This window comes from Aotus nancymaae, unplaced genomic scaffold (assembly GCF_030222135.1).
Source record: "Aotus nancymaae isolate 86718 unplaced genomic scaffold, 86718_ANA_hifiasm-v0.15.2.pri h1tg000016l, whole genome shotgun sequence".
NCBI classification, from domain to species: domain Eukaryota; kingdom Metazoa; phylum Chordata; class Mammalia; order Primates; family Aotidae; genus Aotus; species Aotus nancymaae.
In genome coordinates, this window is record NW_026988428.1 from 19955174 (window position 1) to 19971270 (window position 16097).

At 35.0% G+C, this 16097-nt stretch overlaps 1 protein-coding gene across 2 annotated transcripts in view; it reads right to left on the minus strand.

The window, feature by feature from the left end:
- Positions 1–1309: 1309 nt before the first annotated feature.
- Positions 1310–16097, minus strand: part of ACSS3 (acyl-CoA synthetase short chain family member 3) — a 157173-nt gene continuing 142385 nt past the window's right edge. For both annotated transcript variants that reach the window (XM_012442092.3, XM_012442093.3), the window contains exons 14-16: positions 2995–3094; positions 2734–2909; positions 1310–1538 (exon numbers count right to left, since the gene is read on the minus strand). In XM_012442092.3, coding sequence (XP_012297515.1) covers positions 1470–1538; positions 2734–2909; positions 2995–3094 — 345 coding nt within the window. In that variant the 3' untranslated portion in view covers positions 1310–1469. The remainder of the gene's footprint in view (positions 1539–2733; positions 2910–2994; positions 3095–16097) is intronic.

Genomic DNA, 16097 nt, shown 5'->3' on the forward strand with positions numbered 1-16097 from the left:
CTGCGATTCAAGCGGGGTTCAGTCACTTGAACCCCAGAGGCAGAGGTTGTGGTGAGCCAAGATTGCACCATTGCACTCCAGCCTGGGCAACAAGAGCGGGGGAAAAAAACAAAAAACAACAAAAAAACAGAAGATCTTGCAGCAGGAGACCTGCCTCTTTTGGGGGCCATATTCTCCTGGGGCTGCTGCTCCCTGAGGTGGAGCAGGAGATCTGCAGTCTTCACGTTTTCTGTCCTTTGGTCCTTTGTCCCTCAAACCTAGTGGCTTAAGTTCACTTCAAAATCGCCTAGACATTACACTGCCTGCCTGGAAACCCTCTTGGTCTTTAACCTAATGTAAAAACCTTGATGTTTCTTTCTTAAGAGTTTTCCTTGCCACTCCACCACATTTGTACATTGATTCCTTGTTTCCACAGGAATCTGGAATCATTCGGAAATGCAGTCAACTAAGAACCTGAGACATGAGGAGGTACTCCCTGGATCCTCATCTCCATGAAAAGATTGGACTAAATGGTATCTTGGTTGTCTGCCAGGCAAGTGGTTTGTTGTTGTTTTGAGATGGAGTCTCACTCTATACCCAGGCTGGAGTGCAGTGGCAGATATCGGCTCACCACAACCTCCACCTCTGGAGTTCAAGCAGTTCTCCTTGCCTCAGCCTCCCAAGTAGTGGGGATTACAGGAGCCTGCCACCACGCCTGACTAATTTTTATATTTTCAGTAGCTACAGGGTTTCACCATGTTGGCCAGGCTGGTCTTGAACTCCTGACCTCAAGTCATCCACCCGCCTCAGTCTCCCAAAGTGCTGGGATTACAAGCTGAGCCACCATGCCAGGTCAGATATGTGGTTTTCCTTGCCTAAGTAGCAAATGACCTAAAGGTTTAGATATAACCCTGGTGTTCAGCTTTCCCTCAGAAAACGAATAGCTAGAAAAGTCCTCCTACCTAGATAATAATTTCATCTGTCTAGATGATTACCTAAACTTCTCATTTCATCCATTTAAAACAAGAATATTAGAAAATATTAGAAACTATCTAAAGAATATTAGAAAATATCTAAAATATCTACAAGAAAAATTTTAGTTATTTTCTGACTTCATGTTTTAGATTTTGGATCAAAACTACAGATTCTTACTTTCAGGAAGTGGCTCTATATTAGTGTTGCTTTCAATTGAAGTGTTTTACTTGGGTGCAATTTTAAAAATAATACACTAGATACATTTTTTTCTAAAGCAGTAGATTACATATAATGAGCCATCTTATAGGCAACTAATAACAATGCTAACAGGGTGCAATCAAACAGAAGGCGTAGGTCTTTCACAAGTTTTCATTAGATTTGTTTAGGCCAAGTTTTACAATTCACATTTCATTTTGCAAGTAATTTCTACTGAAATATTTCTGAGAAACAACTCAAATATTTAATTACAATTAAAAAATTAACTGAAATCGACTCAAAATAGGAATAAAACAAACTCATGATGTTTGCTTCAGTATTTCTTCTACATGGCCAAAAATGCTGGGGTCTTCAATTGAAGGGGTTATCTGGGAAAAAAATTAGGGTCAGGTGAATACTCTTCCTTAAATTTCTTCTACTCTTTCTATAATTAAACAATTATATGCAATGTTGTTTTCCCCATTGTCTTGTAATATTCATACGGAAAAGTTTAAAAATAGAGAACTTTGAGCCTAATATATTAATACTTATCTATAATTTTCCAGAGTAAAAAAAGTAAACAGTTCAATTAGCAAAAAACTACTGGACCTAGATGTTATTTTCTCTAGAGTTAGAGTTCTTCTTAAGAGTCTATTATGTATTTCTATAGAAAGAATTTTTCTTTTTTGGCATTTGTTCACATAACTACTCCTTACTATTGCATTGCCTTTTATTATCTTAATGATAAAAATAGGTATATCTTCGCATACGTAATGTTAAAATTAAAAGAAAACATATGCTTGAATCAGTCTAAGATTTCCTAAAATAATGTCAAAAATAATTACAAAATTAGCATTTATCAATTAGAACATTTTAAACATCTGCTGCCAGCCTCAATTATTTTCCTTTCTCATTCACTAATTGCCATTAATTACTATAATAAGGAAAATGGACCTTGTAATTCAATAGGATTGAATTTCCACAAATTTGTTTGAATTTAACTGACAATTACTAAGAGCAAAAATATTTTGACAGGCAGTAGTGGTTCAGGCCTGTAATCCCAGAACTTTGGGAGGTTGAGGCAGTCAAATCGCTTGAGCCCAGGAGTTCAAGACCACCCTGGGCAACATAGAACACTACCTCTACAAATACAAAATAAAAAATTAGCCAGGCAGAGTGGCATGCAACCTGTAGCCCCAACTACTTGTGAGGCTGATGTGGGAGGATCCCTTTAGACCAGAACTTTGAGGCTGCAGTTCTGGTGATTATGCCACTGCACTACAGCCTGGGTGGTAGAGCAAGACTCTGTCTCTAAATAAAAACAAATAAACAAAAATATTTTCACACATTGGTTCTTATCATCAAAGCTTATGTTATTAACTAATCTGAGTTTCTTTTCAAAACCCTCATCCCTACAGAAGGAATGGCTATATAATTTCTCCCTTAACATTAAAAAAATGGTACTATTATGTGTTTTCTAGGTATGCAATTTATATTTGAGAACCATTTTTAAGAGCTTTGCTTATGCCAAAGAAATGAAGAAAATATTTTACAGCCCAAGATTAAATATCTTTGATAAATTACCTCGTATGGCTTGCCATTGACAACGGCAGATAAAGCTGATCGAGGGATTTTGCCAGATCTGGTTTTGGGTAGCTGCTTGACAAACACTGCATTTCGAAAAGCAGCCACAGGGCCAATGCTCTGTCTAACGTGTTTCACAATTTCTTCCAAAACTTGCTCCTCTGTTGCATTTATATCTAGAAAGTTCAGATGGTAAGCACTGAATTAACATTAGTTAATTATTCAGGGCCCAGACATTCAAGAAGGACAAAGATCTCTCACCTTTTCTCAACACACAGAGTGCTAAGGGGACGTGACCTTTTAAAGGGTCTTCCTTGCCGACAACAGCACAGTCTGCCACGGTGCCATGGGAAAGGATTGACTGTAATAAGGAAAGGCATTCATTTAGAATATACATATTTACTATATATATACATTTACCATATAGCTATACATATACAAACATATAATTTCAGCTGGGAAAAAAAGGTATGTGTAAGAGAACCCAAAAATCCATGGCTGCCTATTTAAAATTCATAGGTAATTTATATCATTACTACTGAAGTGAATGGTTAGAATCCCCATGGTAGTCACTAAAGGTTGACAGTAATTAAGATAAATTGCTTAGCTTACCCAGAAAGTAAGGAAATGGTTTCTTTGTCTCAATTGTTTATTAATGAAGTCAGAGAAAATGTATAGTGGATACCATGTGTAAACAAACCTCTGCAAAGACGCAGCCTCATGGTGATTTGGTCTTAATGCTGGCTGCCATAAGCATACCTTCCAGAGGAATCCAAGGCTGCCCTATGGCTAATGAATAATTTTATTTCTGAGTCTGTCAGTGAACAATGAAATTTCTTTAGTGGCCATCCATCCAGAGATGATTTTTCAGGACTTGCAAGAGGCTGGATATGGAGAGAGGCCCCAACATCAGATAATCCCCACTGTTGAAGAACTATACTTATATTGCTTGCCTTAAGTTCACAAGGCTGGCATCTATCTGAAATCACAAGAGTTGAGTAACCACATTAAATACAGATTCTTAGGGAGATGTATATGTGTGTGTATGTGTGGAGGGAGATTATGTATATGTGTGTGCATACACATGAATAGATATATGTGTGTATATATATACACATGCATTTTAAGTTTCACCATATATGTGTATATATATATGCATATGTGTATATATGGATGTATATATGAATATATATACATGCATTTTTATAAGTCTCATCACCATATATATATGAATATGGTGGTGTATATATACATATATCTTTATATATACATATGTAATAGACTCAGAAATAAAATTATTAGCCATAGGACAGCCTTGGATTCCTCTGGAAGGTATGCTTATAGCAGCCAGCATTAAGATCATATATATATACATATATACATATGTATACATGGTGTTGAGACTTTTTAAAATACATGTTCCAAATGTTCTTTTCTAAAAGATTAACATTTATTTCAGTGACTCCAAAGCTCTAATAGCTAGATAAAACAGTAAGCAAACTTGTAACCAACAGCACATCTGGCAGTCCTTATTCTTTCTTCATTCATTCATTCGTTCCATAAATATTTGCTAAATGCCTCCTGTGTTGCACTCACTCACTGGTCTCAGGGGTGATCAAAAACAGTCAGCATATTGCTTCAAGATGCTTACAGTCTAGTAGTGGAGACAGATGTTAATTATGAATATCTAATAATTCTAAGTGTCTAAATATAAAAGTGATAAGAGCTCTGGGGAATAATTATATATATACAGATTGCTATTTCTGTCTTATATATATATTTTTAATATATATGTCTTTCATATATATATTTCATATATATGTATATATGTATATTCATATATGTATATCTTTCATATATATGTGTGTGTATATATATATGAAAGACACAGCTATAGCAATCAATTTGGAAGAAAGATACAGGCCTCAAAGAACTTTTTCCTTAGGAAATAACAATGAGAAGATCTGAAGGATGAGTAGATATTTATTAGGCAAGGAGAAGGGGATGGGGCAAAAGCCCTAGGGAAGGACTGCACAGGTACCATTGATACCTCAAAAGGACCAGTGTGGCTGGGAAACAGCACACAAAAAGAGTGAGAATGGAGGATACGGTGCTACAGAGGTGGATAAGTACTGTGCTAGGAACTTCCAACTCATTTTAGCAGCCCTTAAAAGGCAATAAAGCATTTTCAGTAGTGAGGAGGAGATATAAGATCAGAGTAGATTTAATATTGGGGTTTTATGTTTGTTTGTTTGTTTGAAATAGGATCTCACTCTGTCACCCAGGCTAGAGTGCACTGGCATTGATTATAGCTCACTGCAGCCTCAACCTCCCAGGTTCAGGTGATCCTCCCACCTCAGCCTCCTGAGAAGTTGGTTTTACAGGTGCACACCACCATGTCTGGCTAATTTTTTGTACTTTTTTGTAGAGATGGGGTTTTGCCATGTTGCCTAGGCTGGTCTTAAACTCCTGGACTCAAGCAGTCTACCTGCTTCAACCTCCCAAAGTGCTGGGATCACAGGCATAAGCCACCACACCCAGCTGTGTTTTTTAAATTAGTTTTAGATTCATAGCAAAATCAAACAAGAAAGTAGGATTCTCATGCACACTTTACCACTACATATACACGGCCTCCATTATCAAAATTTTGTACCAGAGCGATTTATTTGTTGCAGCTGATGAACCAACATTAGCACACCATCATCACCCTAGTTCATAGTTTACATTACTACATTATGGTCCACTCTTGTACATGTATAGGTTTTGTCAAATGTGTAAGACAGGTATCCACCATTATAGTATCATTCAGAATAGTTTTACTGACCTAAATACTCCCCATGCTCTGCTCATTCATCCCCTCCCTTTCCCCTAAGCCTTGGCAAACACTGATCTTTATACTGTCTTCAAGGTTCTTTTCCAGCATGTCATATAATTGGAATCGTTCAGTATGCAGCCTTTCCAGATTAGCTTCTTTTACTTCAAAGTGGATACTTATCTTAGTTTCATTGTGGAAAATAAATAAAGAATTGTTGAGGGTGGGTGTCACAGTTTACACAGGAAAACCACCTGAAAAGATACTATAGTAGACTAAGGTCATGATAGTAATAATAGAGACTAGAATTTCTTTACCAGTAAAATGGACAAAATTTGATGATATATTGAATACGGAGCATGAGTAAGACAGAGAGTCAAGGATGATTCTGTGGTTTTTGACTTGAGCATCTGGTTGGATGTTGGCATCATTTTTAAGCCAGAAATTGCTAATGAGGACAAGGCTTAGGAGAAGGATCACATATTCAGTCTTGTAGTCGTTGTTTTTTGTGGTGCTGTTGGGACATCAGAGGCAGTTGTATGCCAGAATCTGAGGAGAGGCTTAATCTGCAGATGCATATTGAGATGCCATTAATGTACAGATACTAACAGAAGTCATAGACTTTGACAAACTTATTTCAGGAGAAAGTAAGAAGAAAAGAGTGAAGGCCTTACAGAACTCCAACATGTAATGGGCACATGAAAAAGGAGAAGCTGGAAAAGTAAACAAACAAACACAGCCAGAGAGGTAGAAAAAAGACTCAGCATGATCTGGTAGTATATGCCATTTTTAAGTCCCAAACTTTCCATGAGTGTTTTTTTTTTCTAATTAGGCCAAATTGAAAATAAGTATTCTCTTCTCTAAACTGGAAGACTTGATGAACCACCAGGACGTTTGGTACAAAGCCAGTGTAATATCTTACTTTGGACCCATTATTGTTCTATATCATATTGTAAGCATCCTGTTTGAAGAACTGGCTTGTAAAGGTTTTTGTCCACGTAGTTTTTGATTCATGCAGTGCTGAGTGTAGTACATGTTAAATAAATGATTTTTGTAAGATATGCCTTGTTAACTTTCATAGGATTTGCTTAGGCAAAAATGTTCACACCCTTTCCATTAGTTGAGCCTAACTAAAAGCTTCTGCTAAATACATACTGCACAGACTATGCAACACCATGTTCTCCCACCGCTTCTATATAAACTCTTAAAATGCTACCAACAGCTCATTTGTTAGCCATTTTTACTTTTAAGACCCATATAAAGAGATCAGAGAGACAAATTTTACTTCCGGATATATGTTTTAGTAGTTACTACAGTCAGTCATTGGTCATGAAAAATAATACTTTGTCTGTACCGGATAGGATATAGACTTGGAAGGTTAGATCACATGAATTCTGACGAGGCATTCCTTTAGTGAGTAAAGAACGACTGTTTTTACTGGGCTAACCAGAGGTTTAATTGTCAAAAAAATTATTAGTGTTCATTGGTGCCATGACTCTCTGTACCCCAGTTCCTAAAATGCCAAGATATCTGTTCAAATCACTGATAAAAAAAATCCATCATCCATATATTTTGTCACCTAACCAATAAGACTATAGTTTTAACTAACTTTCATGTCAAAACTTCTAGTTTGCTACTCTTTCACTTTGTTAAGTTTTACTAAGTTTCTGTCCTTGGTCTTAGCACTTTTAGAAGTAAATGAGAAAATATTAACTGTTTTTCTGTAAAAGCAGGGAGTATTTTAAAAATCAGAAGAAATAGATAACATTTTTGTAATATTAGAGTTTCCTATTTTTGTCTACTGCAGATAAATTCTTAAAAATTGTGAGAAACAAAATCATTTTCAAGAATTCTGTGTCATATCTAAGGGAAATTCATTATTATAGTGGATAAAATATTATTCATCTATCAGTTTTTAAAATGCCATAAAGGAAGAGTGGCAGCTTTTCATGTTGGCCCCACAAATAATATTTGCATGCCAAGTGATGATTTCAACAAATGAATCATTAAAAGAGAAAGCATCAAAATATGTCTTGGCAATATTCTAGGGACAGAAGCCAACCAAATGTCCTATGGGGGGAAAAATATCAAAATCCAGATTCATGCATTCCCTCCAAATAAAATCTATGCAGCATCTGTGATTAACTGGTGTTTAAGTACCTAAAAAAGTGATGCAACTTAAAAGGCAATAGTCTCACCACAAGAGAGTATATAAATGTTATGGGATAGAACTAGTAACTTCCTGTCATCTGTTATTTCTAAGATATTGCCAATTTTGCATAGATTTTAATGAATTTAAAATATTTCAAGGCTTCACTGAGCTGACCTACACAGGTTTCTCAATTACATTTTTAAGAATCTTAATTTTAAAAATTAGTTCAAATCGAACACCTTCATAAGATGGGAGGAGCCAGTTTGCAATGGGATATTGTCTATGCAATGGGAAGAAGAGAGATTTTAAAAAATTTCCTGACATTAGAGTAATCTAGGAAACTTGTCAGAGAGATTCCGGATACTCATTAATATTCCTATGAGTACTCAGGAAATATCCAGCAATGCTGCAACTACTTAAATCCAATAGTCATTTAAGGCAGTGTGGAACTGAGATGGCAAGGCATCTTAGTTGGGTAGTCACTTTATAGAAATATATTCAATGTTAAAGAATCATTCCTAAAATAGCAAACAAAATAGCTAACTTGGAAAACAAATAGTGACACTTTGGTCATAACAACCTTCAAAAATACTTGAGGAAACCCCATGTTCTTTTGAACAGCAAATGGTATTTGAACAGTGTCCCAGGTAGACTTTAAAATTTGTCTCTCTTTCGTTTTCCAAGTTCCCACGAATATTGTTGGGATTATTTAACTGAAACTTAAGCTACAAGTGAAAGAGTGAAATTAGAAAGCTCAATTTGTTTCCTGTACATTTCCTTGCATGAAAATCCCTGTAGATTTCTTTGCATGAAAAGCCACGGCAGTCAAAGAGAACTGAGCAAAAACAACCATATTAGCTCCTGAAAATTTTAGCTTACAAGTCCAGAACTAGCAGATTTTTGAAACAATTTTTCTATGAACTCCTTAACTTCCACCAAAGTTTCCTAAATGTTTAGCTGGATGCGTGGCTTTCAAAAATTAATCAACTCAAAATAAACTTGATTATTACTTAATAGTTGAAGAAGATCCTCATTTTTACTGGATCTGCAAGAATACTGTCTTCTTACTTTGATAAAAAGCTATTCTAGGGCTCCATTTTCTTATGATAGAATAGAAAAGAACATAGGGTTTCCTGAAATATTTTTGATGTAATAATTGTAATAGAATATGTGCTTGATTTAGGTAATATGCTTACATTTTTTGGTTTTGTTATACTTGAAATTCTTTTTCTAAAAAAGTTTATTGGTACAAATATTTGTACATATTTATAAGGCACCTGTAATATTCTGTTACATGCATAGTGTGTGTAACGATCAATTCAGGGTGTTTAAGGTATCCATCACTTAAAGGAATTATCATTTCTGTATGTTGAAAACATTTCAAGTCCTAATTTCTAGCTATTTTGAACTACACATTTTTATTAACTATAGTCACCCTACTTTGCTACTGAGTATTAGAACTTATTCATTCTTTCTAACTGTATATTTGTACCCATTAACCAATCTTTTTTCATGTCCCTCCGCTACTTGACACGCGCACACCCTTCTGAGCCTCTGGTATTATTCTACTCTGTTTCTGCAACATCAACTATTCCAGCTCACATATATAAGTGAGGATAGATAATACTGCTCTGTGCCTGGCTTCTTTCACTTAACATAATGAAATCTAGTTCTATCCAAATAGTTGCAAATGGCAGGATTTCATTATTTTTTGGCCAAGTATTATTCTATTGTGAATATTTACCATATATTCTTTCTTCATTCATCTGTTGATGGACACTTAGGTTGATTCCATTTTTTTGCTATTTGAACAGTGCTGCAATAAACACGGGGGTAAAGGTAGCCCTTTGATATACTAATTTCTTTTTCTTTGTACAAATACCCAGTAGTGGGATTACAAAACCTTATGGTAGTTCTACTTTTAGTTCTTTGAAAAAGTCCATACTGTTTTCCATAATAGCTGTACTAATTTACATTCCTACCAACAGTATGTAAGTTTCCTTTTCTCTACATCCTTGCAAGCATGAATGACTTTTTAACAATAACTTATATACTTTTTTTGTCTTTCTAATAATCACTTATAAAATGTTTACTTAAAGAAACTAGAAAAGTGTAGATATTTTCACTGCACATAAAAACAATATTCAGTCTACTTTTTTCTACAATAAAACTTACAATGGATTAAGGCCCTCAATTCCTATTCCAAATAGTTAAAATGGAATATGATATTTGCCACTGGGAACCCTTGACAAGTAGTGAGATGGTAAGGTTTGGGCATTTTAATAAGAGCTGGGTATATCATCAAACATTTCAGAAGGAAATAATCAATTTGCTAAGCAATTTTGCTAGGAGCTTGTAAAATGTCAATATAAAGTGTCAGTTCACAATTCTCTAAGAGATTTCACAGTCAGAGAAGACAAATCTGATTTAAATTGAGATACGATTTTCTTATTAAATCTAAATATTTAATAAAAAACTTAGTCATTTAATGCATATAAAGAGACAAGCTGACTTAGAGTTAAGGTCTGAGTGGTGCCCTGTTATGCACCCTAAATACTCCAAGACCCAGTGACAAAGTTTCTGTTAGATGCCAGTAATTCCAGCACGTTTTTTTCTTTTTCCATTTTAACTGCCTATCTCCTTCCTGTCTTACTCTGCTGTTACATACAATGAGAAGGATTTCGGTAGAAGCATTAAAGCACAACATATATTTGAATAGGTTGACACTCCACTTTTCATTCTAAAGATAAAAAATAAGGTTTTGACGAATAATAAGAGCTATGTATACATAATCTTCATATTTTGATGGGCTTAGTCTGCCAGAAATGCAGGTAAATATTGGAAGTAATCTCTTAGAAGGAAGAAATTAAAAGTTCATGCAACTAGAACCATCTTTTGCCAACACACCAAAGGACATGAAGCAAAAATTTCAATTTCAGGTTATCACAAAATTCAGAGTTGTTTAAAAACAAGGTAACCTTATCATAGCACACAAAGGTCACATGTTCTAAAATACTTGATAAAATTCCTTTTACTCAAAAAATCACATTTAAAAAACGCATGCCAACATGACAAGAAGTATCAAGCTGTTATTTTGAATTGAAGATAGGTACAACCTTTTTTTAATTTCTAATTTTTATAACTTTTATTTTGGGTTCAGGGGTACATAAACAGGTTTGTTATATAAATAAACTCATGTCACAGGGGTTTGTTGTCCAGATTATTTCATCACCCAGGTACTAAGCCTAGTAGTTATTTTTTATGATTCTCCTTTAATTAGAGAAAGAGGAAATAAACCTTTGACTCTGCATACTCTGATCACAATGAATTGTTAATCATGTTACTTTAAACATTTTCTTTTATTTAAATTGTAGTTTATTTATTCCATTCAGCTGCTTAAAAACTATTCTGGGATCTGCTTCTAGAAAAAAAAAATGAAGTAACATCTCTCCCACAATTAGTATGAAGAACTCTGGGCTAAAATATATATTAGAAGACTCGATCAGAACTATCAGAACTTGAGATACAACTTGGTGATGAGTTCACTGTGATTTGTTTGGGAGTTTGGGGATTTTGTTATTTTTGTTGTTGTTGTTCATTTATTCTACTTTCTGTATAATCTGGCCCAAGGGCTAAAGCAGCTCAAAATGTGTAACTGACAATGAGTACAGACAGAAAAGTCCCTAAGAGCCTGCTGTGTCTGGTCAGAGGCCCAGGAAAAGGAGTAGGGGAGCCGTGAAACAGGTTTTGTCCTCCCTACTTGAGATGAGTGCCAACCTTTGTTGGCAGGGCCTACCCCCTCTCTACAAAGCTGTAGGAAATTTGTTAACTCTCCACACCTTATACCAAGTAAATGTCAGCAATGAAGGTGTTCCCCTTCCCTTTTCCACACAAGCTGTAGAACATATCCTGCAGGATGGAGCCCTGGGTACTCTCCTACCCTATACAAGAGAACACAGAAAGGACCAATGCCATTTGCTCTCTGCATCAGCAGCTATGCTGTTCCTGAGAGTGGCTCTCTGCTGCCTTACCCTGCCATGTGCTAGGTAACTTCCAGCAAAGAGACAAAACCTCTTACTCTCCCCAGAGACACTGTTCCTGTAGACTTTGCTGGAATAATCCTAGTAACTGCAGGGAGACAAAGCCCTGACTCCCTACCCATAACAACAGCAAAGGAGAGTTTTGTGAACCAAAAAGGGAAGAGGGACCTCTGGTTTTGGTACTACATGTAAGAAGCTTAGAATTCACCACTGCATTCTAACAAGTAGAAAGTTAAACAAACTGGGGGAAAAAAAAAACAGAACAGTTCTTCTTAGATTTGTCAGAAAGTAAGTTAACAGGGAAAACCAATGACCCCAAAACTGGAGAGACAGACAAGTAAATACAGGAAAACACAATTTATTGGAGCAGAAACATCTACAGGAACAAGTGCCAAGGTTGTAAAACCTGAGCTGTATGACGAAACACTGTGTTCCTCTTTATAGGGTCTACTCTTAAAAGAAACTATTCTACAACAGAACCTAACTGCTACAGTTTTCGCAGAGCCTAATTGACGTAGGAGAAATGAAATATCCAATTCCAGCCCCCTTTATTCATCCAATTTTAACCAAGAGGGAAAAATATCTACAAAAAACTGATGAAGTTCATAGTCTAGGGATACATGTTCATGAAAAAACTGAGATTTAATCATAGGACTACAGAATACTTTTCCTCTCCCCACATCTTACCACTACACCAATAAAAGCCTATATACTGAAGTTCTTTTCACATGGTACATTATCTCAGTATTTCAACAAACTATTACAAGACTCACTAAAAGGCAAAAAAAAAAAAAAAAAAAAAAAATCTGAAACAACAACCCCCCCCCCCCCACACACACACACACACGCACAGTTTGAAAAGACTGAATAAGCATTAGAAACAGTTTCATATGGCAGGAATATTGAAATTATCTGAACATGATCTTTTTTAAAACTATAATATGTTAAAGCCTTTAATGGAAAAAAGTAGACAACTTGCAATAATAGATGATTAATGTAAGCTAAGCAGAGAGATTGAAATTCTAAGAAAGTATTTGTAAAGTGCTAGAAATAAATATTACTGTATCAAAAATAAAGAATATCTTTGATGGGCTTATTAGTAAACTAGACATGGCTGAAGGAAGAAACTTGGAGCTTGAGGCTATATCAATAGAAACCTCCAAAACCAAGAATCAAAGAGAAAAAAGATGGAAAAATAATCGCCAAACAGAACAAAATACCCAAGACTTTGATGCCCCTCTGTTCAAAATTGACAGATCCACTGGGCACACAGTAAAGACATAGTTGAGTTCAACAGTATCATCAATCAACTGAACACAACTGACTTCAATAGACCACTTCATTCAACAACTAAGAATAACAAAAAAAAAGTCCACACTCAAATTTAACACTTCATAGACAGAGCAAGTACCTTATAACAAAATATTCTTAATTCCTGCCTTCTAGCCCTTGCATCACTGTTGTCATTTATTTTGCTTATACTGTCTCCTCTCACAACTAAATTTTCAACATCATACTGGCTACTGCAACAAGACAAGAAAGACAACATCATACTAGCTGGTGCAATAAGCCAAGAAAGTAATATAAAAGGTATACAGATTGAGAAAGAAGATATCAAACTGTATTTGTTCACAAACAACATGATCGTATATGCAGAATATCCAAATAGACAAAAGCTTTGAAAACTAAATTGACAGTGAAACCACAATCCGTAGAAAGTGGGTAAGGCTATGTAGTCTGATCCTAACTCTGCTGACTACTTCCTAAAATAAATAGCCACAAGAACAAAAATCCTGAGGGTTTAAATAGGATCCAGACTCTCATGTTGTAGGATGAATCTGGAAACCATCATTCTCAGCAAACTGACACAAAAACAGAAAATCAAACACTGCATGTTCTCACTCATAGGCGGGCATTGAAAAATGAGAACACAGGGGCACAGGGAGGGGAGCATTACACACTGGGGTCTGTTGGGGGGTGCCAAGGGAGGGACAGCGGGAGTGTGGGGAGGTCAGGGAGGGATAACATGGGGAAAATTGCCAGACGTAGGTGACGGGGGGATGGAGGCAGCAAACCACATTGCTATGTGTGTACCTAGGCAACAATCCTGCATGATCTGCACATGTACCCCAGAACCTAAAGTACAATTTAAAAAATAATACTTGGGATAAGATCTAAAATAAACGTAACAGTTATCAGGAAAATCTAAACATCTTTTTAAGAAAATGACAATCCCTAGATACCAAACCCAAGATTATCCAAATATTAGAATCATCAAAAATTTTAACTTAGCTATTTCAACTATGGAGAAATAAAACTCTAGATTTCTCAGTGCTCCTATAAAAAGCGCTAGCTTACTGAGTCTCTTCAAACATCAGAAAAATTAGATCTATAGTCATTTGCCTAATGAATTGCTCAGATCTTAAACAATAATAAAACTTTAATTTACCTGTCAAGGCCAAATGTGTATAGTCCAGACTAAAATAAACTCCCAAGGAGCTGGGGAGACTGGCTCACTATCTTTTTAGGTATTTACCCGCTAGAAAAGATTAATTTCCAGGAGTTGGAAACATTTCCAGGTTGTAAAAATGGAGACACACAGAGCTATCTAGCTCCTGGGGCTATTTTACTTACATATTAAATAATTAGAATTTGATAAAAGACATTATGTCTTTAAGAAGATCCTTTAGGAAGGATGGCTACCTCTCTCCCTTTTATAATTGCAGAATAATTATTTTTTTAATCTTCATTTATGGAGAATCTGGCTATTCATATAGGAAAAGTTGCCATTGGGTCATAATAAGACCTAGGGTAAGGGGGAAATGAAACTCTTATCAAAAAAGTCTGTCTTTGACCCAGAACACCTCATTTTCACATTCAGGATAAAATTAACAAAGATGAATATTAAAAACCAAATAACAACCATGGCCCAAGAAGAATGGGCAAAAACTCTCTCGGCATGAATGGAATCATAGACGTTCTCAGCAAATCAATACAAGCTAAAAAAAAGAACCAAAAGAACTTAAAAGAGAAAAGAAGGGAGAATGAAATGAGAGAATGAAAAAGAGCATAATCAAAAATAATAAACTGATATACAGATATATAACTATATCAATAATTATGATGGAGATTGTCAGACTGGATAAAAATAAAAACAAATATATGCTGTCCATATTCTCTAAGTCGATGCTGTCTACAAGAAACCCAAATGAAACATAATACAGAGAGATTAAAAATGAAAAAGTGGAAACAGATCTATGATTCAAAAAGGAGAAGGCCTATATGATTATCACAAACAGTAGATTTCAGAATAAGGAAAATTACTATTGATTAAACCAATCAATGTATAAAAACAATAATTCATTTCAATCACATAAAGTTTGTCCCAGGAATGCAAGACTGGTTCAATAGCTGAAAATTATTTAATGTAATTCATATAACAGGGTTAAAAAAAATGTTTCTATCAATAAAGGCAGAAAAACATTTGATAAAATTCAAATTTCATTCATAATTAAAAATAACACTTTAGCAAATTAGAAAGAGAAAACAATTTATTCAGTTTGATAAAGTGCATATTTACAGAAATATCTACAATTAGTACCATTCTTACATTTACCCTAAAATCAGGAACAAGACAAGGGATTCAGCTCTTACCAGTCTTATTCAACATCATACTCCAAGTTCTAGCCAGTTCCAAAAGGCAAGAAAAAGACAGAAAAAAAAATTCAGATTGGAAAGAAAGTAATACAACTGTTTTTATTCACACATAATTGTTTACACAGGAAGTCTCAACAAGTCTACCAAAAATACTGCTAGAGCTAGCAAGCAAATTAAACAAGATTATAGGTTACATATCAGTCTACAAAAAGGTCAGTAGTATTTCTATCCACTAGCAATGAAAAATTTGAAACCAAAGTTTTAAAAAATACTATCTACAATAGCTAAAAAAATTAAATACTTAGGTATAAATGTAGCAAAACTTGTTCAGAATCTGAATGCTAAAAAGTACAAAGTATTAAGGGAACATACCAAAGAAGTCCTGAAGAAAGAAATATACAAAACTTGTGGATTGAACTCAGTAAGTCTGAAATACCAATTTTTCTCCAATCAATATATGGTTTTAACATAATCTCATTCAATATTTATGTACGGCTTCATTGTAGCTATAGAAAATGAAAATCTTATTCTAATATATACATGGAATACATAAAGGAACTAGTATAGCTTCAACAAGACTGAAAAAGAAGAGCAGATGTGGAGGACCCATATTATTCAACTCTAAGATATACTACAAAGCTACAGTGTCAAGACAGTATAGTATTGGTATAATATAAACACATAGATCAATGAAATAGATAAG